Genomic DNA, 23,011 nt, shown 5'->3' with positions numbered 1-23,011 from the left:
GTTGGGGGATTAGAATCTAGTGTCAGGGAATGGCTGTTCTGGAATGGCTTTCAAGTCGATCTCATACCCGTGTCGCTCAGCCGGCTGCTGGAGTCGTCGTCCGTCAGTAGAATGGATATGTCCACGCTGCTGCGCTGCTGCTCCTTGGCCAGGTTCAGGTTCAGACCCAGGCTGAGGCCCAAACTCCCGGCCGAGTCGACGCTGCCCGAGTCCTTCTCGTCGAGGCTGGCCTTCCGGGTGGAACGGGAGCCGAGGAAACCGCCGCCGGTCGTCCGCTTCTTGGTGGCGGCGCTCAGTAGCTTCGACGAGGTTGTGGTCGAGGTCGAGGTGGAGGACGAGGATATGGCCACCGCCGTGGCCGACGAGGCCGAGGACGAGGACGAGCTAAACTTGGCCGTGGAACTGGACGAGTTTGTGGAGCCCGAGGACGTGGCCTTGCCGCTGTGAAGAGTGGAACTGCTGGAGGTGCTTGTCGTGCTGGTGGTGCTGCTCGCCTTGGCATAGTCCAGCGACTGAAAGGGAAGAGAAACGGACAGAGAGGACGGGGAGGGGGCGTAGGAGAAGGTCGAGGCGGAGGTTGAGGTGGAGGAGGAGGAGGGCGTGGGCAGGAACAGGATTAGAGCCTGATCACAAATGCTCTGCACAGCCTTGCGCTGTGCCCGACGTTGCTGTATGGTTTTTGTGGTGGTGGTGGTGATGGTATTGGTGGTGGTGCTACTACTGTTGCTAGTGTGGTTCTTTTGGTTGTGGATGGTGGTGGAGATGGTACTGGAGGAGGTGCTTCCGCTTACCACAACACTCTCGCCGGAGTACGTGTCCGAGTTGACGCCTCCGCGCTTGCCGTGCGTCTTCCTCCTCAGTTGCGGTATGAACCGCGAGGTTCTTGTCGTCTCCCGCTCGGTGATCCTCTCGATCTTGGACAGATTGTGGAGCAGCATGCTGGTCTGATCCTCCTGCGTCTGTTGCTGCGGCTGGGCGGCACTTACGGCATTACCGCCTCCGCTCACGTCCGCCAGATCCGGCAGGCTGCCGTTCTCGAAAAAGTAATCGTACTGGAAGATGGGGAGGGGGAAACAGTTTAGAATTCTGGCTAGGATTAGCTAGGATCCTCGACCTACCTGTGTCACCAGCAGCTCTACTATGCGGCACTGGTGCTTCATATCCTTCACAGCCGTTTCCAGGGTATCGTTCGGTGTCCGGATGATCGACGGACCAAAGATGATGGCCAGGTTCTTGGGCTCCATGCGATTCACCTCGCAGTTGTCGCTCACCCGGCACAGATGCCGGATCAGATGCTTCATGGTGTCGTAGGGGTGGCGGGGCAGCGACTCCACGATCTCCTTGAGGAGCACGATCCGCTCCAGGCCCGTCTTCTTGTCGGCCTCGATGAAGTTGATGTAGTAGCTGGCCGGCATGAGGGCGTCCGGCAGGCTGCGGATGAACAGCTTCAGCAGGCTGCTGACCACATTCACGTCCTCCCATCGCACGTCCGTGGCACAGCTCTCGAACTGAAAGTCCTTGGTGTTGACCAGCTCGGAGAGCTCCGAGATGGCCGCCTTGTTGCCGGGAATGCGATAGATGCCGACCACGCTCAGGCCCTTCGTCTCCACGATGTTCGTGCACACCTCCACCAGGTGCGGCACGCATGGGAACTGCTTGGACATGGGACAGCTGCGCAGCGGCACCCCGATGGAGCCGAACTGCTTGGCCGGGCAGGAGGAGGGCGAGGCCAGGTCGTGGTGGGAAACGGAGCCACCGCCACTGCCGCCGCCACGACGGAAGAGCAGATCCTTCCAGTTCTTCGACTTGGGCGAGCCCAAATCCTTGTCGGGTATGTGCTTGTGGGAGGAGGACTTGCGCGCCTTCATCACCGGGGAAATGGAGTCACTGGTGGCGGCCACAATGGCGGCCGCGGCCGGCAGAGCCGAGACATGGTGGTGGCCGCCAGCCGCCTCGGCCAGGCCGCCGGAATGGGAGCTCAGCGGGGAGCTATCCGCACCGGCAGCCACTCCTCCGGCTGGCAGGTCGTCCAGGTAACTGGCACTGGCAGCCGTCTTCTGGGGCTCCGCCAGTTGCTTGCCTTGGTGGTCCTGTTTCGGCAGAGAGAGAGTGGGTTAGTGGAGGTCATCAAGTCCTCGAGGATTAACTTACATCGTCGTAGTTCAGGCTGTCCTTCCACTGCAACAGCCCGAAGAGACGCTTCATCTCGTTGCTGCTCTTGGTCTTGAAGAGGATCTCCGTGTAGGGACCGCTGCTGCTGGTCGTGGACGAGGACGTGGAGGCGGAGAGGGCCGATCCACTGGGCTCGTTGGCGGAGCTGCTGCCCGAGGAGGTCAGCAGCTTGTCCCCGTGCCCGTCCTCCAGGTTCAGCTCGTTGCCCAGGGTGGCCAGGTGGGCGCCAGTGGGCGAGGGCTTCGACTGCATGCGAATCAAGTACTTCTTCTTGTCCAGCGACTCGTCGAAGAACTTGAAGTTTCTAATATCCAGTTCTATCACCTGCAAGGATAACGAGGATTAGCCAGCTGCTGGAGGGATGCTAGGTGGCACCTACATTATGCTCCGATTTTCCATGACGGCCTGAGTAGATGCGCAGCAGATCTCCCTTGATCTCCAGCTTCACCTGACGCCACGATCGGTACTCGGACATGCGCTGCAAAGAGATCCAGATCAGCTATAGAATGGGTTTCTCTCAAGGATTATAATCCTTACCTTTCCATTAATGCAGGAGGACTTAATCTCAATCTCCGTCTCGAAGGCCTCCAGTTCGTTGGGCACATATTTGCCATTTAGTTCCGCATCGATGTGGATGCTGCAAAGGATTCAGACAAGGATTCAAATAAGATTCAAGAGGACCATTTCCCAATCCGGCTTCCACCCACCTGCTTCTCATGTCACTGCTCATGGAGGCTCGACGACTGCCATGCGCCGACAGACGCACATCCTCCAGGCCATTCGGTGTCTCTATGAACTCATGGCCACCACCCGCACCGCCAATCACATCGTATGTGGGATCCGGATGCTCCTCCACCAGGGATTTCGTTTTCTGCGGCTCCACCACGGCAGCCACCGGAATGGGCATGGAAATGGGTGCACTGATAGTGGGGACAGCTGGTGCTCCAGCAGCATCTCCTCCACCGCCACCGCCACTGGCAGCTGCTGCTGCGGCGGCTGCTTCGGCGTTGAAGTCGGCCTCGTTGTTGGTGGCCCGCAGGTAGGAGATGCGGCGCATGGGCTTGCCTTCGTCAAAGGAACTGGAGGTGATGGGCTTGTAGCGTCTAACCACACTGCCGGTGGGGGTTTCAGCAACGGCACCAGCTGAATAGGTAACTGGAAAGAGGGTTAGGATGTTATAGACCACCAGGGAGAGACTCCAGATCCAGACTCACCACTACTCTCGGCTATGTCGGCCAGTGTGGCCACTGAACTGCCACTAACTGACGTCTCCGGCAATGAAGCATATTCTGGAAGAGAGAGAAATGGGAAACCTGTTAGGGGCTTGGCTTGGAAAGTAAACAAAGGCGAGCAGGCATATGATCCTCTCCAGAAATATAAACACTTTTGCCAGAAAGGGACCGTGATCCGGTTACTCCACAAGTGTTTCAAATAAACATTTATTTCCAGACTCTGGACAGTGGCGCCGCCACTTCGCGGAACCCTAACAACACTCACTGTGCCCTCCAGCCGATGGAATCGGATCTATGGTGGCGTTCGCCAGCGTCGCCTTGTGCAGCTCCATCCGACTACCGGTCTGTCCATCCACCGCTGAGATCTGATGGATCTGCTGCTGCTGCTGCTGCTGCTGATGATGATGGTGCTGCTGGTGGTGGGAGGTCAGTTGCTGGTACTTGGCCAGTGGATGCTGCTGCAGGGATTCATAGAGGACGCTCTGCTTCTTCACAGACGTGGTGGTCGAGGAGGAGGACGTGGTAGTGGTGCTGTTGTTTGCCACACTCCCACCCCCACCAGAGGACTCCATAGCACTGGTGTTGATGGAGAGCGGCTTGAAGGGATCGAAGCCCTTGGACATGTGCGAGACCAGCTTCCGCTCGAAACTAAAATATTTTTCAGATTAATATTTTATTTTTTATATTTTTAAATAATAAAACTCACACTTTGTTGGTCACTCCCGTCTCCTGGAGTGTTTCAAAGTAGTCCAGATCCTTGCTGTACTTGGCATTGTTGTTGATCATCACCTGGCGGTGTTGCTGCTGTTGCATCTGATGGTGTTGCTGCTGCAACTGGTGATGTTGCTGCTGCTGCTGATGCTGATGCTGTTGCTGGTAATGCTGATGGCTGACACTTCCCGGCGCTGTCGAGGATCTCTGCACCTGTTGCACTTTACCTCCGGAATAGTACATGTCGTAGCTTAGGTGTTGCTGCTGTTGCTGTTGCTGTTTGTGCAACAATTGGTGGCTCCTTCGAGGCGGTGGCTGCACCACCTGTACAGGACCGCCTGGTGGAAAAAAATGCTGCTGCTGCTGCTGCTGATGAAGCTGCTGGGAGGCAGGATGGTGTTGCTGCTGGGCTGGCGAGGATTGCAACTGATTGCCGTTCGTCGAGGGCGAGGATGCCGAGGAGGACATCGAGGCCGGCACCGGTGACTTCAGGAACTCCTCCTTCTGCTTAATGGACTCTCTCAGTCGTATCATCAGATCATTGTTGTCACCTCCTCCCGATCCTTGGCCCTGTCCCTGCCCTGCACTTGCTCCTTGTCCAGGGGAGCTCCCAACCGCTGAACTTGGTCCGGCGGCGTACAGAGCTTGACTGGACGGCTTGGGCTGGCGGGCGGTGGGCAGGGGCGTGCTCGTTGCCGGGCCGGCCGATAATACTGTTAGATTTCCCGGCTGATTGACACTGCAACAAATAAAGGGGTGGGTTTTGGATTAAAAAATGTTTGAATTTAATTAATAATATTTATTATGTTTGAGATAAGGTGTTTAGAAATGGAATATAACAATGAATAATATAATTAAAATATAAACATTGTTGGTTTATATATATATTTTATAATATTATGTATAAAATGGTTATGAAATTTGGTTATACTTTCTTTAAACTTTTGTTTTTCTCTGATATCTGATAAAGCTCTGATATCCTATATCATATAAACCCCAAACCCCGTTTCCAAAGATTTATTTATGCATTCCCCTTAATACATCTTATAGAACTGAATTTTTTGGTTAGAGATATTATATATCTTAGATATTAAATATCTATATATATATCTCCCAACCCATCTATATCCTATCTATAACCTATCTCAATTTAGATAAAAAACTAAGTCAGACATATGGAAAAGGGGAGGGGAAATATCGAGGGGAAATGCCTCAATATATTAAGTATCATATTCTATACGAATTTGGTCACTTTCTTAACATAATTAAACTTTTATAATTACTTATATTACTAAGACACTTTTGTATCTTGATATGTTATGAAACAAATCGTTTTTATTTCTTAAGTGTGAAAAATCTTTTTATTTAAAAAACATATAAATGAATTTTATATATGGGTTCATTTTTTTGGGTTATTAGAAATTTCTGGTATATCTTAGATGCTTTCAGGCTGTAAGAGCTTATGACTTTCCATTCCTGAACTTTAGTAATGTTTAGATATTAATAGTAGAATGTAAACATATGATAATACATAATCCATAATATATAAACATAATCATAGATATGAAAAGAAACTATTGTATCACGATCACAAGATTTCTTAATCTTTTAATTATATATTTTAGATAAGAGATTTTTTAAGAGATTCTAGAATCTATCGTTCACTATTCTATTATAATTAGGCCTTTAGTTATTTTGCAACTTTTTGAGAAATTTTACATTAAATTTCAAACTATGTATATCACATTTTCTGGTTATATCCTATCCATTTTCTAAGTCATCCTATAATAGACTCAATTTCATTATTTGGTATCCACAAACTCATTTAATTCCATGTATAATCAGAATTTTATTTATTTTAGAATTGAGATGAAACACACCTTTTGTTATTCTCAGAGACATTATAACTGCCACTTTGGCCGAAAATGCAGTGCTGAAGGGCTTTAAGCAATTGCATTGCTACTAAAAAAATTAAAACAACAACCCAGAATTAGAAATATTTCAACAAAAATAACTCCCTAAATGGTGGCCTTTGGCTAAAAAAAAGAATATTTGTAACCTTCATATTGGCCTTTTTAATAAGCACTTGAAATAATGGTAGAAACTAGCATTTTTGCTGTTAATTTCTTTAAAATACAAAATATTTGTCAATAAGACTTAGAAGAAAAAAATGCAAATTGGCAATCAACCAAACACAGTAAAGCTTTTGTTTTTTTTTTTTATATTTTTTTTTTTTTAATTTTTGTTTGGCACGTGCCCTCATCAGGCAGTCACTTAATTTACTTAATTTTTTTGTCGTCATACGCGGCGCATGCGTAATATTTTCAATAATCACAAATTCTGGTCATGATTTTGATTTAAAAACAAAACAAAACAAAAAATGAAAACAAAAAACAAGGAATTATTATTTTGAAATTCCGCATTTAAGCACAAAAGGCCACCACCACCACAAGTCCCTTCTTATGGTTCACAAACTATTCACTATTTTCCTTAAAATATATTTATTTTCCTTATCAGGATTTAATGGGGCTGCCGATTCGAGATTTCGATTGCAACTGTTCAATGGCCCGGAAGATTAGTCCCCAAGAGAGGTCTCTTGATTCACTTTTCTATCAAACAGATGTTTTCCCCATAAAACTGCAAAGGTGTTGGCCCTTTTCTAATGCAACCTCAATGTAAACATTTCAACTATAAACTCCACAAAAAAAAAATACCAAAAAAGGTAAAAGATGGCAAGTGAAATTCTAGACTAGAACCACCTGGCGGGATCTATAACAAAATCTCGCAAAAAACCTGGCTTGAGTTTCCATCTGAAATTCATTCTTTCGGCGAATTTTCAACTACAATTAGTTGATACTTTTCTGACCTTAATATCCCATCACAAGGGTTACAACTTTAAATACATTTATAAATGTCAGAGTCTGGAGAGTGTGTGAGAAAAACATGAGTTTATGTTTTCTGTTTCATTATCAGCCGACCATAACGCCCTCGGGCCTGGGTCTCTGGGCCTCTTCGAATCGGACCCCAAACAATGCACCTGACATGGCCGGCGGCCAAAAGGGGCTGAATTTCACACTTGCTTCGTCGGAAAAGTAACTATTCCCTTTCCCTGGTCTGGGCACCTGGCCAAATGGCCGTCTAGGCGACTGGGCGCCTAAGCTATGGCTCTGACTCTGAGTCCGGCTCTAATGACCACAAAATAAATAAAACGGAAAACCAACGCCTGGTGGCCCATGCAGGGCTTAATTGCGTGGAGAATATACCTTATATACATAGACTATATAGAAACCCAATAATGCTATATAAAACCCTATAAGTTTTATATATACTTAGTGTATATAATATAATATATAACAAATAATACAATTTATCTACTTTTTTTATATTTTAAATGAGCCTTTCAATCAAGGCTTACATATTCAAAAGCCAGGGCTTAACTAAAAGGATGTACATATATAAAGCACAATAATACAATATAGGATATTTCAAGAATTATTAAATCAAGATAGGTATCTATATTTAATTATTATTAATTGATCACTAATTTAATATGTCAATCAATTGATACAAAAAAAATATCAAATCATATCAATTTTGTACTCTTTTAGGTTCATTAACTACACATTTTGAGAAGCGAGGAGGAGGGCGTGGTATTTTTTTACATTTGTTAGTTGCTTTTATTAATTAATTGTTATTTAGTGGTAAGTGCTATGTTTTTTTGATTGTAACCCCTTAAAATCAAGAAGAATCGTCTTATTTAAATTTATTTTTTAAATGATCTCTTGTATGTTACTTTCATAAAATGATAAAATAAATAATTATGTATATATCACCATTATATAGCTCATGTTTATTATGTACTTGAGAAACTATAAAGAGAGGGCGTTGTTTTTATTGGAAATTATTTTTAATTAGCCCTTCCTACACATATATATTTTTTATATTATAAAATTGTTAGCTAAACTTATGAGAAGCGTGGAGGATGGCTTTAATTAGAATGATTTGCTGTTGGTACTTTAAGGTTTGGATTTTCGGTATTTTTATTTAAGTTTAAAAAGTGCACCTTTTAAGAATGTAGGCAAAGGATAAGACTTTTATAAAAAAATGAATCCAAAATTACTATTTGAATGAAACAAATACTCAACTGTCCTAGCTTCTACCCATACTCCCCCTACAAGTTAATCTCTCTGATAAATTTCCATAAATCTGAAACCAAAATAAACCTTGACAAAGAACTGCTTTGATTAACCTTGAACTTTATATTTATTATTTTTCAAATGAAAAGCCCGGGGAATGCTGGCCAATAACTCTTTGCATTCGATGGAATTTTCCAGAGATTAGACCGACAACCGGCAAGAGGAGGAAAAAAACAGAAATCGAATTGGTCAATATATAGAGTAGCTCTCGACAATTTTCCCAGTGACATGCGCTAATTGACAGGAGAAAATTAAGCTTGGAAAATATGCAAAAATACAAGAGGATATTTACATTTTTTTTTTTGGAAGGGGAGTGAGTTCTCACCCCCAAAAGACTATACAGTGTGTACTCAGTATAGAGGGCAGTGCCGGAAGGCCTAGGAAAATTAGATTTTGTTGTAGTTTAAGTGGCAGAGAGAAGCTCCTATAATTGAATTCCATGTGCGGCAGCAGCAGCAGGCAGGCACAAAGAAGCATTTGCCTATGAAGTTGCGTTGCGTTGCGTTGCGGTGGCACTAGAAATGGCAAATTAGTTTAACTTTGACAACACCGCCACCACCACCACCTCAATCTTTGTCATTTTCTGAGATTGTTAAATGAAAGTTCAAAGCTAAAAATAGTTGTCAGCACACACACACACACACATACTAAGATGCGAGGAAGCGCAAGGATATTTAATTCAATTCGCTTTTAAAAGCCTTTCCCACACTCGCAACCCGGCACAGACTGTCAAGGTCAAAAGGTAATGAATAGATAGATGCCATCCCTCCACCTCCCTCTCTCTTTTCTGTATGCTCTCTCTCTTTCTAGTCTAACCCCTTTTGTTCCGCAAACGCCTCCATGCCACGGCATATCCTCTATCGCCACCGGATCATATTTCAAAAGTCGCAGAATAAAAGAATTTCATCCACACATCCAAGGTACACATCCGCACGATTTTTCCATTGCCTAGCTTTCGGTGCACAGTGGGATGGGGATGGCAATTAGCAGTTAAATATTGTGGGGTTTTATATTTTATAGAAAATGTGGTTTATTTTAAAAACATTTTAATTTTAGGAAGGTAATTCGCAAAGATATAAAATTTTTGATAAAATAATTTTTAGAACAAATTTGGAGTAATGTTTTTATTACTTTCCAATTTTTATAAAATATGGTATGTTAATATAGTATACTTTAATTAAAAAATTAATTTGTAAAGCATGAAAGGTAAAGATTTGTTGATGAAAATTTGGAGTATTACTTCAATTTCTTCCTAATTTTTATAAATTTAAAATTGTATATAATTGTATGTATGTATAAAAATTTAATATCCTTTGATATAATCTTCTTTGTTTAATATTTTACGAATATTAAAAAAACTCTATTGGTTCTTTCTAAAAACTTTATTTTCTAGTTTTTAGAATTTAAAAATTTAAACCGGATTTAATTAAAACTTTATCCGATTTTTCGTAATATTATAACAACTCTAAAATTTGAAGTGTTCTATTATACTTTTATTTAAATTCTAAAAATAGTTCCCAACACTTTTAGAATTACTACTTCAATAATAAACTTCCTTAAACTTCCTTTAAGGAGTCCCTTTTTTCTAAATATAATTTTTTAACACATTACATCCTTATTTCTCCCAGTGTCTAACATCAGGAAGAACAGGTAGAAAAACGGTGAAATGCTCCGGATCAAGAGCGCGTGTCTCCATCAAATCAATGTGCGATTCTTTGTAGGGAAGGAGTTAGGTGTGGGAGGCAGGAGGGAGTGTTTAGTGCTCGGTGGCATTTTATTATCTATGCATAAGCTCAGTATATAATATTTATGTGACATATAAGTTCTACACTAAGAGAAAAACATATAATACCAAATAAATCCACTTTAACCTCGAAAATCCCTGCTTTATAAGCAACATTGGTCACACTATTTCAAGTTCAAAGGCCCTAAAATAGGTAATTTTCTCCAGCAAAGTCATTAAACTTTCTCGCAGTGTCTGTGATCCGGCAAAAGCATTGACACAAGTGACTCGCATACAATTCAATTCGATTTGATTCACCCCCATATAGACACGGAACACATACTATATCCGCCCATATCCCATATCCCATATCCCATAGCCCATTGCCCCCACGCCCCTCCGCGACATTCCTGTTGTTCGGATATCGATAAAAGGCGGCAAGCGAATTAGCCGTATCTATAAAGGGTGCAAATACCCGCTCGTACAGATACAGACATACATACTTTTAGATACATATATGTATGTATATATATATATATATTTGTATATTCAAAGGCAGATATCTATAAGCTCTATGGGGAGCTTTCTCTCTCGCTCTATGGAGGGCCCTCTTCCTGTCTCTTTGCCCAGTGAGGAATTTCGCGCTTTTATTGTCTGCTCGTTGCCAGCCATCCCATTGTGGTAATTTTATTTATTTATTTATTTTTTCATTCTTTATTTATTTTTATTTTTTGTATTTTTTTTTTGCGTTTTTCGTTGTCTGATTTGCGTTTTGCCAACTCTTGCGACTCTTTGCAATTAACAAGTCATAAATAAAAAACTGTTGACACATTTGATAAGTGACAGAAGAGCGAGATGGCAATAAAAGAGAAAAAGAGAGAGCGAGAGAGGCAGCTAGAACCTGTCATCTTACACCCACTTGGGCACTTTTTTGTTTTTGTTTGTTTCGTTATCGAAAATATCGATTGCGCTTAGCAATCGTTGCAAATTTTTTGTTTCAATTTTTTTTCAAATAAAATCTATATAAAATAAAATAAACTATAAAAAAAAGTAAAGTTTATTTAATTTCAAAGCTCTTGAAGACCAAAAACCTTTTGCCAATTTTTTCAAACAAGTCACTTTCATTGTAATATTTTTCTCATTACTATTATTATTATTTTTTTAAATATCTCAAGCCTCTGTTTTTATTTTGAAGCCCAACCACCCTTCCTTGAGCTTGAAATCTAAGCTTAAGATTTGGAAATTTTGTTGAGAAAGGTCTTTAAAACTAATTCCCTCTCCAGCACATACACAGAAAACAATAAACCACAAAATACATACAATTTAAAAAAAACATTCTTCAAGACAACACATTGTTAAATATTTTGTTGTTTTAAAAAATAAAATAAAAGAATTAACCTGTTGGCTTCATGAGTCGCCTCGATCTCGAAACGTATCATTTTCATGTGGATGAGAATGGGTTTTTTGTTTTTATGAAATGGTAGGGTATACATTTTGATTTATTTTCTTATAAATTTTTTTGGCAGTGTATCAACACAAGAGATTCAAAAACAAAAGAAACAAAAGACACTAGCACTCACGAGACACACAAGTAACTCTTGTTTTCAACTATTTTTCTTTCTATTTATTGTGTTTTTAAATTAGTTACTAAATGAGATTACTTAAATAATTAAAAAAATATGAAAAAATAATGTTACAAACGATGGATTCGTTTGCCGCGAATCACAAAATCTGAAATCTGCACGAACCGCTCGCCATCGTCAACTAAACTAAAGTACTACGCAAAGTCCATGCGACTAAACTAAAATCAAAATAATAAAAAAAAAAAAAAAAAAAAAAACAGGAGAAAAAAAATGAAAATGAAAAAAAAATTGGCTTTGTATGGATGTATGAAAAATTTTTGTATTAAGAGAGAACTGGGAGCGGAAGGGAAGGTGTAAGCCGCGGCAGAGGCAGAGGCAGCGACAGAAGCAGAGGCTCTCCAATTGAATGACACCCATTATTGAGTGGGCAGTGGTCAGTGGACGGGGGATGGGGGACGAGGGGAGGGGAGATAGGGAAATAAAGAGAAAGGGGGGGAATCCAACCCACCGACTGCTCTGCCAAGAGATTCCTTTTCATTTATTTTTTTTATTATTACTACTATTTTTAATACAGTGATTATAGGAAATAATAAATTTTAAAGAAAAGTATTTTTAGTTCATAACATTTTTTAGAGAGTTTATTAAAAAATTAATAATTTTTTCAATTAACTATGACCAGGGTATTTCTAGAATAGGCCTTTTAGCTAAAAGTAGCACTATTTCGAAGTGTTTAAGTTTTAAATAGGCTTGTAGGGTAAAAGTACCGGGTATAAATATTGAAGAAAAAAAAAAATTTGAAAAAACATTGCGTAGATTTACATTTTACATCAATAAAAAAAAAATACACCATCCCACAAGAAAATTTTTAATTTTAAATAGTTTCAGTATCGGGTATCAATATTTAAAAGAAAATAAATTAAAAAGTTTCATATTCAGTATTTGTACTGAAAAAAAAGTTAAAAAAAAAAGTGCAATATAAAAAGTTTTAATTTTTTATTTTGAAAGAAGAAGTACCGGGTATAAATATACAAAACGGAGTTCGAAGTAATTCCAAATATTAAGAGAGATACATATTATTTGTACCTTGTATCAATACAATAAAACTTTTGACACTAACGGGTACGTAGAATAAAAAAATTAAGCAAATTATGAAGTATAATTGATTTTTAAGACATATTTTACAAATAAATATTATGTTTAATAGGGCATGAATATTGGATAACACTAGGAGTACCGGGTATAAATAATAAAGCTATTACTGTTACTAGTCTGTACTAGTTAATAGTTGCATAGTCTTATACGTCATACTTTAAGTACCGAGTATGAATATTCAATAAATTATTTCAAATATTGATAAATACATATTTTAAAACCTAAAAAAAAAATTATTTAAAGCAAAGTAAACTTAAAATAGGGAAAATAATTTAAGTTATTATTACTATACTAATTATAACAACATCTGCTACACTTTAAAATATTTTTTTCGATTTTCCATCTAAGAAAAGAAAGAAATTAGTTAGTCGCCCCAAAAGCAATATCCTATATCAGGTGATCACTGTATGTTGTAAGCAATAAATAGATAACTACAAAAAAAATAAAAGTGGGCGATGGGCAATGGACAATGGGCGAAGGACGGAAGGGCGGCAAACAGCCCACAGTGGGTTTGCAAAGGATGGCTGACAAAAATAAAAGAGAGATAGGCGAAAAGCGAAAACTGGGGACAGGGAAAGAGATGGGGACAGCGAGCAAGAGAGAGGGACAGTCACTATATCACTATCAGTCACCGACTGACCAAATATGCGCCCCTCCCCATTCTTGCCTGCCCTCCCCCCTCCTTGGGACTAACCTTGCCTTGTTTACTTATTTGCCGAGTGGATGACTTAGGGGGTTAGGGGCGGAGGGGCCAAAAAGGGGCAGAGAGGGCCCGAGGGGGCGACCAGTCCAGCGGTGGACCCACCCAACCCAAAACCACAGGGCGGATACGTAATTGTCAAAGCAGCGTCGAGTAGTTAAGTTTGTACAACGTGGTACAGTGGACTGGGAAGCCAAAAATTGTTCTCAAAAATAATTTATAGATCTTTTATATAATAATATAGTATTTAATAGTGTTGGTAGTTTTATAAGAAAGTGAAAAAAAAAATAAAGTAAAGCTCTGAAGTTGATGCAACCATTTTTCATTAAAAAAAGATTTCTTTTTAGAGTATGATCAGTATTATATAAAAAATCTATAGAATATAGTCACTAGATTCTATTAAATCCTTTAAATTATAGTATAGTAGCTCTAAAGTAGGTTCTTTGTGAAAATAGAGATAAATAGCTTCATAAATAAGGTACTTATGAGATCTTGAAACAATTTAGCGGACAAACGGACACACGGACAAGCTTTTGTATATCTATATCTATAAGTTATCTTTATAGAAGTTTTCAATTAACTATTGGATAAAATAATACTACTCTCACTAAAATAATAATTTATTTTTTTTTAATATTATTATTATTTCAAAAATTTGAACCACCGTGCTCTCATTGCCACGCACCAAAAATTGAGTTTTGCATTTCCGATGACATATTTCGCCACACTCATCAATCAATCAATCAATGAGTCAATCAATCAATCAAGTGACTGACTGAAATGTGCATGCAAACAAAATGGCCAAAGGATATGACTAGAAAAGGTTATAGGTCAATAGATGAACCTCTTTACCTGTTCAAGATTCTATAATTTTCTAAAAGAAATTTAATATTTTTTTTTATTATTAAAATACTATAAGTATAATATATTATATAGATTTTTCGTAAAGTGTATTGAAGGCTTGGGAATGCCTCAGAGTTGAGGGATCATCTCAATCTCAAGTTGTCTCAATTTCAATCTGAATCTGTGTATCTCTCATGGGGGAAAGACGACTCGCTGTCTGCCAGAATTGCCCCATTCTTTGTCATATAAATGCGAGAGAAAAATTCAATTAAATTTATTGTAATCATTTAACAATGGAACCAATCTTCTCTTCTCTTTTTTTATTTTATTTTTAAATTTTTATTGCAACGAGGTGTCCATTTACACACTCTGTCTGTCAATAAGGTTATGCGGTTATACATATTTTTTTTCTCTTTTCGTTTAGTGTCATTTTTCAATTCGATTAGTCAATGGAAATTGTACAAAAAAAAAAATGATTTATTTCTTCATAAATGTATACATATGTATATATGTATATATATTCATATGCAACCACACTGCGTATACGCAATGCCACAAAGTGGGTGGCTAGGTGGCTGGGTTGACTGGTTAGTGCTTTGCATATTAAAACCATATTCTCAATAATTCAATAGCCAAAGGTTTTAATTACATTTCGCAACATCTGGTGCTGGCAAGCCCAGTGCCCCAATTATGAAATAACTGACAAATGAAGTTTTTCGTTCAATTAGATGGCTTTTAACAAGCTCTTAAGACCTCTATAGTTTGGTAATGGATCCAACAAGTCTCACGTAATTTGAAAATTGCACATGCAAACCGACAAATGGAAACGTGACCAACTTTCCAACAAAAGAAAAGAAAGTTCAAACAAAGAAATTTGATAGAATTCGAGTCGAAAAGTGAAATTCGTAATAAAAAAATTATTATCATTTTCACAAGGTTGACCTTTCATAGATTAATGCAAAATATTAACCTATATATTACTTTTTAAGAATACCTCTTGATATCACACTTTTGCTGACGTCACTCTGAACTTTTTATAGAATCGTACGAAATAATAAATAATTTTTTTGCATCCCATTCAGAGAGCGCAGGGAGGTATCATTATATGTGTCTGTTGGATGGTGTATGGAAAATAATTTTCATTCAGAACAGACAGACACGAAACAATGACAAATATGCATGGAAATATATATAATAATAAAATATATATATATATACATATAGAGATATATAAGAAATATATATTCAAGAGACGAGAGATGAATGAAATGAGGAACTGGTGGCAGGGGAGGGGGGCACTCTGCAACAACAAAAAATAAGAACAAACAAGATGAAGGAGAAACTGGGGGGGTTGGATGGTGGAACAAAAAATAAGGAATGAAATCACCAAAAATCACCCAAAAAGGCCGATGAAACGGCGGACACGCAGCCACAATGGCGACCAATATTTTCTCGGTGTCTGCTGATTCTGTTCTATATTTTATAGAGCAGTCCCCCCCTTGAAGAGCAGGAGGGGGGATATGCGGGTGGGGGCTTTTTGGATGGGACTGGGCATGGGCATGGACTGGGTGGTGATGGCATTCACTCATCATCATCATCATCGCCGTCATCATCATCAGTCTCATGTGAATTAATGTCAATGACAAAAACAACTAACAGACATTAAACAAGAGTCAAGGCGCTAGAATTCTTCAAAGTTTTTGAATAGTACCGGGTATCTATATAGTATTTCTAGTACTAAGTAGTATAAGGAGTTTTAAAAGTGCTAGTATTTGGTATTCTTTTGAGTAAAAATGTTACATTTAAATAGTTTAGGGCTGTACCAAAAATGAAACACTTAACAAAAATTACCAAAAAAATAACTACTTGGTAAGATTGTATTCTATAAGTTCTACAAGATGAATACTAGATTGTGACGATACCCCAATATATTTAAAATCTAGTATTTAAAAAGTACCTAGTATCTATTATTCCCTTCAATAAATTACTATAGCAGGCACCAAAATGTTGCATTTAAAGCTTTAGCATTTATATTAATTATATAAGTACCGGTCCAGTTTTATACAAGATTTAAAAATCGTAAAACTATACAAAAAACTATACTTTTTAAATACCAAACAAGGACTAAAAGTACTGGGAATCAGAACAATAATTGGTATTAAAAGTGTCTCTTGATGATTTCTTCTGTTAATTACATATTTTCATGCTTTGGAAAGAATATTAAAATAAAACAGAAAGCTCAAGTTATCATTTTTTTTGTAAGTAACGGATATTATTACCATATTTATTGTACTATTCAGTAAAATATCTTCCAAGTACCGGGTATAACCAAGTCATATCCAAATACCGGATATGACTGTCATTTCTAGTATTTCCCTATATTTATTCACAAAATTGTATTCCTCAAATGAAATTTAAGATCAACTTAAAATGCTAAAACCATCCGCATATTTTGCAGTTAAAATCGAAACTAATCACTACCCAAATAACTCTAGGTCATTAAATGGAAAAATTCTTCATCATTTCCATATTAATCCGATGAAAAATGACAAAATCCAGAATAGAGCAGGCCCCGGGGACTGGAAAACCTTTCGCACAAAGTTCGTTTACAATTGTTTTTAATTATGCGCATTGTTTGCCGTTCGTTGTTGTTCATTATGCGGTTGGTTAATGTCATTTAGTTCATCAGCTTAATTTTCCATCTCTCTCTATATTTTTTTTTATTGGGCTGCTTGCTTGCTTGTCTACTTTATTTGCAATTTTCCCCCTCTTTTTTTTACAAAAAATAAAATACCTCCTTCATCTCATCACAAAGCATTTCTCGTTTTCAATTTCGAATATTGAGTTTTCACTTATTTATTTTTGCTGCTGTTGTTGTTGTTTTATACGATTTGATTTGTTGTTGTTGTCTTGTGGCAATGAAAGTGCAATAATGTGCAATATTCATACACACACACATGCATATACGTTATTAAATTTAGTGGGGAAACTGGTCGTCTCTCTGCTTTTCAGCCATCATAAATCACAAAAGACCTTACAGTGTGACCAGGTTAATTAGGAAATACTTAAATTTGTCCAGGGTGATTAACCGACACTTAAATGTTACCAGTTTGTTTTAATATTGTGTAAATATTTAAATAAAAGTAACCAAAGAACCTCTGTATACTGGTAGAAGCATAAATATTTTAGTGTTACCTCTTAAATAAGTCCTTATAGTATGACCAGACTTATTAATAAATGCATAAATGTGATCAGTTTTTTCTATTTTTGGTGTTAATATTAACCAACACTAAAAAAAGAAGCCCCAGAAAAGCCATACAACGTCCCATTACAAGTACAGCCATTATAATATTAAAGAATTCCTTACAGCGTGACCAGGCTTATAAATACCAGTTTAAAGGTGACCTTAGGACCCTAATTCCATTTAAATAATTCACAAAGAAGCTCTGAACTAAAAAAAAGTCATCAAGTAGGCCTAGAATAAAACAAGATAGCCAAAAAATAAAAACTAGAAAAATTTTAAAAACCTAGTAGGCCTTGAAACATCTGGCATTTAGTAGAGCCATCAAAACCTTATTGTTTAGTAACAAACTTCGACGAGAGCACACAAAAATTCGAAACGGAAAAAGAAATCAAATTTGTTCTCCACAATTTATTTAAGTTTTCCTTTTTTCGGGTTATTACCAAAAGTTGGATCGTGCTTCCCAGCAATCAGGTGAGTTTATTTTGTATCCAAAATATTTTCAAACATAATACCAATTGGTAATATTTGGTAATAGAATGGTTGAACTAAGGAAAACCGTACGTATGTTCAGGATCGCCAAGGCCTTTTGCTCCGCTCTCTACAACGATCGGTTCTTGTGGACCTTCGTCAAAAGCTATGGACTCTTCGCCTTGGCCATTCCCATTGCCAAGTCTTTCGACGGCTACGAGGTCCTGCCCCGTGCTCTACCAAGTTTCTAATTCAAGTATCATATATCAGCAAGGATGATCAAGTTTGTGGATCACTCTTGCTATGATCTATTCAAGTTCTATTCAACAAAAATTCTACCAATAATTTTTGGCGAAAATAATGGGGAAAATGTCTCTTGGAGAATTGGTGCGTAAATTGGATGTGCGTTCTCATCTCGGAAAATTGCTGAAATTGTATGAAATATTTGCGGCATTGGTGCTGTGATAAGATTAAACAACGGACTTCCCCTGCCAGTTATAATTTGAATTATTATTCCTATAAGTTGGATGGTAAAAGTTGGAGTTATTTTGGGGCAGGCGGATGAGATTTCTATATGGGTTTTTGAGATCTATTATTATTACTATGGATGGTATTAATATTGTTATGGTATTAGACGGTAATATGTGAAATGACGGTGATGTCTGTAGGGGTTTTAAGATCTATTATTATTATTCTTATGGTAGCATTAAAAGTCGAAGTTATTAAAAGTTATTGTTTTGGTACTAATATTATTATGGTATTAGACGGTAAAAGTTTCACGTTATTAGGGCAGGAAGGTATGAATGTCTATAAGGATTAGGGATCTATTATATTTCCTATAGAATTAGACTATAGAATTTGCACGTTTTAAAGGCAGGAAGATGTGATTTCTATAAGGCTTATGGATCTATTATTATTATTATAGTATATGACTATGCAATTTTGATTTCTTAATACCAGAAAGGTGTAGTTTCTTTAATGTATTTGAGAAGAACCATTATTATTACTTTATTTAGTCCAGAAAAGTCGAATATCTATAACATTTTCTAATCTATTATCCACTATATGACCACTATATCCATCTCTATAGATCTACTATCACTTTTTTTTCCATAAAAACGCGTTAATTTCTTTGTTAAACATAACAATTAACAAAACAAAAATATCTTTCAAATCAATTAAAATTTTTTACAAGATTTATTTGTCACTTTTTGGTGTTTCTCTTTCGATTTATCAGCTATTTCCAGCTTTTCTTTTCAGACCACCCTCCCTCCCCTCCCCTGGTTTTCCTCACTCCTCTCTCTGTTTATATCTTTTTTTTACCATTTTTTTTATTGGCCAAAAACCTGTTGTAATCTGGCATCGTGTGACGTCAATTGCCTTTTCAGACCAGGTGAGCAAATTTAGTTTGTGGACTTACCGCATAAAGCTGCCGCCGCCGGTGGCTAGCAGCTGATGATGTTGTTGTTGTTGTTGCTGTTGTTGTATCTGTTGTGGGTAGAAATGTTGCTGTTGCTGTTGTTGTTGCTGTTGCTGCTGCTGCTGTCGCAAACCATGAGCCATGTCTCCAAAATCTATGCTGCTACTGCCGCCGCTTAGCGCCGGATGACGATGTTGCTGCTGCTGGTGCTGCTGGTGATGTTGCTGCTGTTGGAGCTGCAATTGCTGTTGGTATTGATGACTCAGGCTGGCCACACCACCACCCCCTACACTGGCCGTGCTTGTAATACTCCCGGAGCGACTACCTCCGTACAGGGATGTGGCATAGTGCGAGGAATTGGGATGATTCGGATTGGAGGAGTGCGGTGATCCAGCCGGCGATGTTGTTGCTACTGCCTTGACAGCGGGATATGAGATCAACTGTTGTTGCTGTTGCTGCTGCTGATGCAGATGTTGTTGTTGTTGTTGCTGCTGCAAATGATGATGCGATGCTGCAACTGGTAGTGCACTTTTGTGGGAGCCGTTGGCCATCAGGGAGGGCGAGTGCGTCGACATGGTCAGACGGTTCGACTCCGGTGTGTGGGCAATGCTCGTATAGTGCTGAAAAACGAAAATAATAATTTAAAAAAATATATATTAATTTATTTTTTTAAATACATTTTTTTCTTTATTTATTAACCTACCATCTGAAGGACATCGCACTCCTTTGGCACCACGTGCAGCGTAAGGACCGCCGGCGTCTGCTTGATCATCGATACGATGGTGCTGTAGGCGATGCCAGCGATCGGCTGGTTGTTGACCATCAGCACGCGGTCACCCGTCTGCAGGTTGGCGAAGTGGGCCGGTCCGTTCGCCTGCACCTCTTTGATGAAAATGGTCTCCATCGCTTTCACTTGGTATGGCAACAGCGCAGTCGGCGATGTTGGCTCCAAACCGGTGACGCCGACGCTGCTGCTGCCGACGCTGCCACCGCTGCCGGCCAAACTGGAGGCGTCCTACACACCAACATGAAAAAAAAAACAAAACAAATCCAAATTGGAAACAAAATAAAAATTATATTAGTTTTGAGTCAGTTTAAACAATAGAAGAGAGATTTTTAGGAAATAAAAAAAAAGATTATAATTAATAATCCCCCAAAAAGATAATTTTTAATCCCTTTTGATAAAAAATTACATTTTTATTTTAACTATTTTTAATATTTTTAAATTTTTAAAGCTCCTATCAACTCAACCTCCGCTGTAGATCGTGAAATAACAACATTTCCAAAAGAGAGTGGATCCCGGCCCCAAAAGAGAGTGAGTGAGAGTAAGAGCAGGAGGAGAGTAAGAGTGGGAGACAGTCAAGACAGTCTGCAAGTCAAGCGGAGGTTGTAATATCAACGGGGACAACAACAACAACAAAGAAAAAAGAAGGAAAATTGGGAAGTGAGCAAAACGCAAATTAGTGCAAAAATAAATAAAAAAACAAAACAACAAAAAAATAAAAGAGAAAGGAAGGCTAAAGACAACAAAAATACCCTTAAAACAACAACAAACCATAACACGCATACGCAGTGTGTTCTTTCAAACAAATATTACTCATACGACGTGTGAACTTGGAAAGTTGAGGGTTCTCATTTTTTTTTTTAATTCTTGCAAAAATAAATCAAATTAAAATAAAGAGGAAAACATTTTTTGTTAAATTTAATTTCAAAACTAGGGCATATTCAAAAATCTCCAATAAACAGCCAAAGGAAAGCATTAAAGGTCGAAAGAAAGAAAACAAAAAAAAAAGCAAAAGCGGCATTTTGAATAAGCCGCGCGTGCGCTGCTTCTTTGCGGCGCTCACGTAACTAGCTTCGCTGCAGCAGCGGATCCAGCCGACCGCGTCGCCTGACACACTGGAGAAAGAGGAAAGGAGAAAGACTGACGGCCAGGTCAGAGAGTGGGAGAGAGTGTCGGATGACTAATTGCACGCCGCTTGACCGACCGGCGCGCATGCCCAGCTCTCTCTTTTTTTCCCCCCCTCCCTCTTTCCCTCAAAAACTCACTTAGTCACTCACGTACTCTCATTCTCTCACTTCCTCTGCCCGTAAATTAGTTTAACATTTCCACTGCAAACAATAGGTGTTAAATAACAATAAAAAAAAAATATAATAATCATGAATAGTTTTTTTTTATACCGAGAAAAAAAATAAAGGATGTGAATTATTAAAATCAGTAAGAGAAAGTTAAGAGAAGTTTCAAAAATTATAGCCTACTTAAGGGAGTACTTGGTGTTTAGTAAAGAGTTTCTAGAAATTTCCTGTTATTTCTTTCAGTGCCCAACAGTTCCCCCTCAGCTTGGGAGCATAAGCACCCTAGGCCCCCCCGCGCCCCCTTCTCAGCTCACCTGTCCCCAGTTGCCCGACGTCGCTGTCGCCGTTGCGCCGCTGGCGTCATCTTCCGGCGGATAGGCGATGAAGTGGCGCAGCGTGAAGCCGAATCCCTGGTTGGGCCGCCGCCGGATGACGATCAACTTTGGCTGGACGGTGGACGCCGCCACGGCTGCTGCCGCTGAGGCGGCTGATGCCGCGGATGCTGCTGCCGCTGCTGCTGCGGCTGCTGCTGCTGCTGCCGGTGTTGCCACCGCTGTGGCTGCCTGTGCTGCTGCCTGCGCTGCGGCAGCGGCGTTCGAGTTTTGTAACATTTTGTTTAAGTTTAAGTTTTTGTTTTTTTAATTTTTATTTTTATTTTATACTGATGCCCTCTCGCTCTCTCTCTCTCTCTAGCTGTCTCTTTCGGTGGCTGTGTGTGTTGTTGTTGTTGCTCTTGTGGTTTGGTGGTTTCTGTTTGTTGTTTTTTCTTCTATTTGTCGTGCGGTTAGTTTGTAGCTTTATTTATTTATTTTTTTTTTTATTATTTTTTCATTTACTCTTTGTTGTTTTTGTTGTTGTTGTTAGGTGGTCAACCTGTTGGTGGCTGTTGCACCCTCATTTGTATGGCGGTGGGTGGGGATGGGGTGCTCCTCCTCCTCCTTCTATCCTTCCCCCTCTCTATTATTTCCTCTATCTCTTTATTTTGTTATCTTGGAGTTTATTAACTTTCTTGGGTATTTTTTTTTCTTGCGAGGGGGAATTTAATAAATATTTTATTTACAATCTTGGATGCATTGCGATTTTTCGATGTGGCAGGGGCACGAGGCCCATCGTACCGAATGATATTACCATAGTACTGGCTTGGAGGTAAAGTGCTGCTTTCTGCTGATCATGGATTTTTAGTTATTTTTTAAGGGATTAATCTAAAATAAAAAAGTGAGAATATTTTATTAGTTAAGGTATTATTTTTAATGATTTTTTAAATTTAAAATTATTTAATAAATCTTAAGAAAATATGTGAAATGGCTTTTTTTTTAATATTTTAAAATTTATAATTTTTTTGAAAATAAAGACACAATTTAGGGGTCAAATATATACATATGTACCATAGTATTATATATATAAGATACTAGATAGGCGGACACTATAACCCTTACTAGCCTTAAATCCTAAGATTTATGAACTCACTTTAAGTCCCTTTTTTTTTTATTT

The 23,011-nt window shown here is 39.1% G+C and overlaps 2 protein-coding genes across 8 annotated transcripts in view; one reads left to right on the top strand and one right to left on the bottom strand.

Moving 5' to 3' along the window:
- Window positions 1-23,011, bottom strand: part of RhoGAP19D (Rho GTPase activating protein at 19D) — a 56,560-nt gene that overhangs the window by 4,000 nt on the left and 29,549 nt on the right. For 4 of the 7 annotated variants that reach the window (XM_070276362.1, XM_043212915.2, XM_070276363.1 and 1 more), the window contains exons 3-14: window positions 21,835-22,722; window positions 20,148-20,459; window positions 19,445-20,064; window positions 4,111-4,854; window positions 3,670-4,052; window positions 3,387-3,461; window positions 2,880-3,327; window positions 2,710-2,809; window positions 2,552-2,650; window positions 2,152-2,496; window positions 1,119-2,090; window positions 68-1,052 (exon numbers count right to left, since the gene is read on the bottom strand). In XM_070276362.1, coding sequence (XP_070132463.1) covers window positions 68-1,052; window positions 1,119-2,090; window positions 2,152-2,496; window positions 2,552-2,650; window positions 2,710-2,809; window positions 2,880-3,327; window positions 3,387-3,461; window positions 3,670-4,052; window positions 4,111-4,854; window positions 19,445-20,064; window positions 20,148-20,459; window positions 21,835-22,131 — 5,380 coding nt within the window. In that variant the 5' untranslated portion in view covers window positions 22,132-22,722. Of the gene's footprint in view, window positions 1-67; window positions 1,053-1,118; window positions 2,091-2,151; window positions 2,497-2,551; window positions 2,651-2,709; window positions 2,810-2,879; window positions 3,328-3,386; window positions 3,462-3,669; window positions 4,053-4,110; window positions 4,855-5,995; window positions 6,088-19,444; window positions 20,065-20,147; window positions 20,460-21,834; window positions 22,723-23,011 lie in introns of those variants that run through there. The other 3 variants (XM_043212916.2, XM_070276365.1, XM_070276366.1) reach the window with 3 other exon arrangements.
- Window positions 17,865-18,518, top strand: LOC108128396 (uncharacterized). Its single transcript, XM_017245985.3, has 2 exons — window positions 17,865-18,027; window positions 18,092-18,518. The coding sequence occupies exon 2, from the start codon at window positions 18,093-18,095 to the stop codon at window positions 18,273-18,275; it is 183 nt and encodes a 60-aa protein (XP_017101474.2). The 5' UTR covers window positions 17,865-18,027; window position 18,092; the 3' UTR covers window positions 18,276-18,518.

Source organism: Drosophila bipectinata, chromosome XR (assembly GCF_030179905.1).
Source record: "Drosophila bipectinata strain 14024-0381.07 chromosome XR, DbipHiC1v2, whole genome shotgun sequence".
In the NCBI taxonomy this organism is placed as follows: Eukaryota; Metazoa; Arthropoda; class Insecta; order Diptera; family Drosophilidae; genus Drosophila; species Drosophila bipectinata.
This window is presented reverse-complemented; position numbering and strand designations above follow the sequence as displayed.

What these genes read in the sequence shown, in the direction of transcription:
- LOC108128396 (XM_017245985.3), top strand. Translation starts at nt 18,093, where the DNA reads ATGGTTGAACTAAGGAAAACCGTACGTATGTTCAGGATCGCCAAGGCC.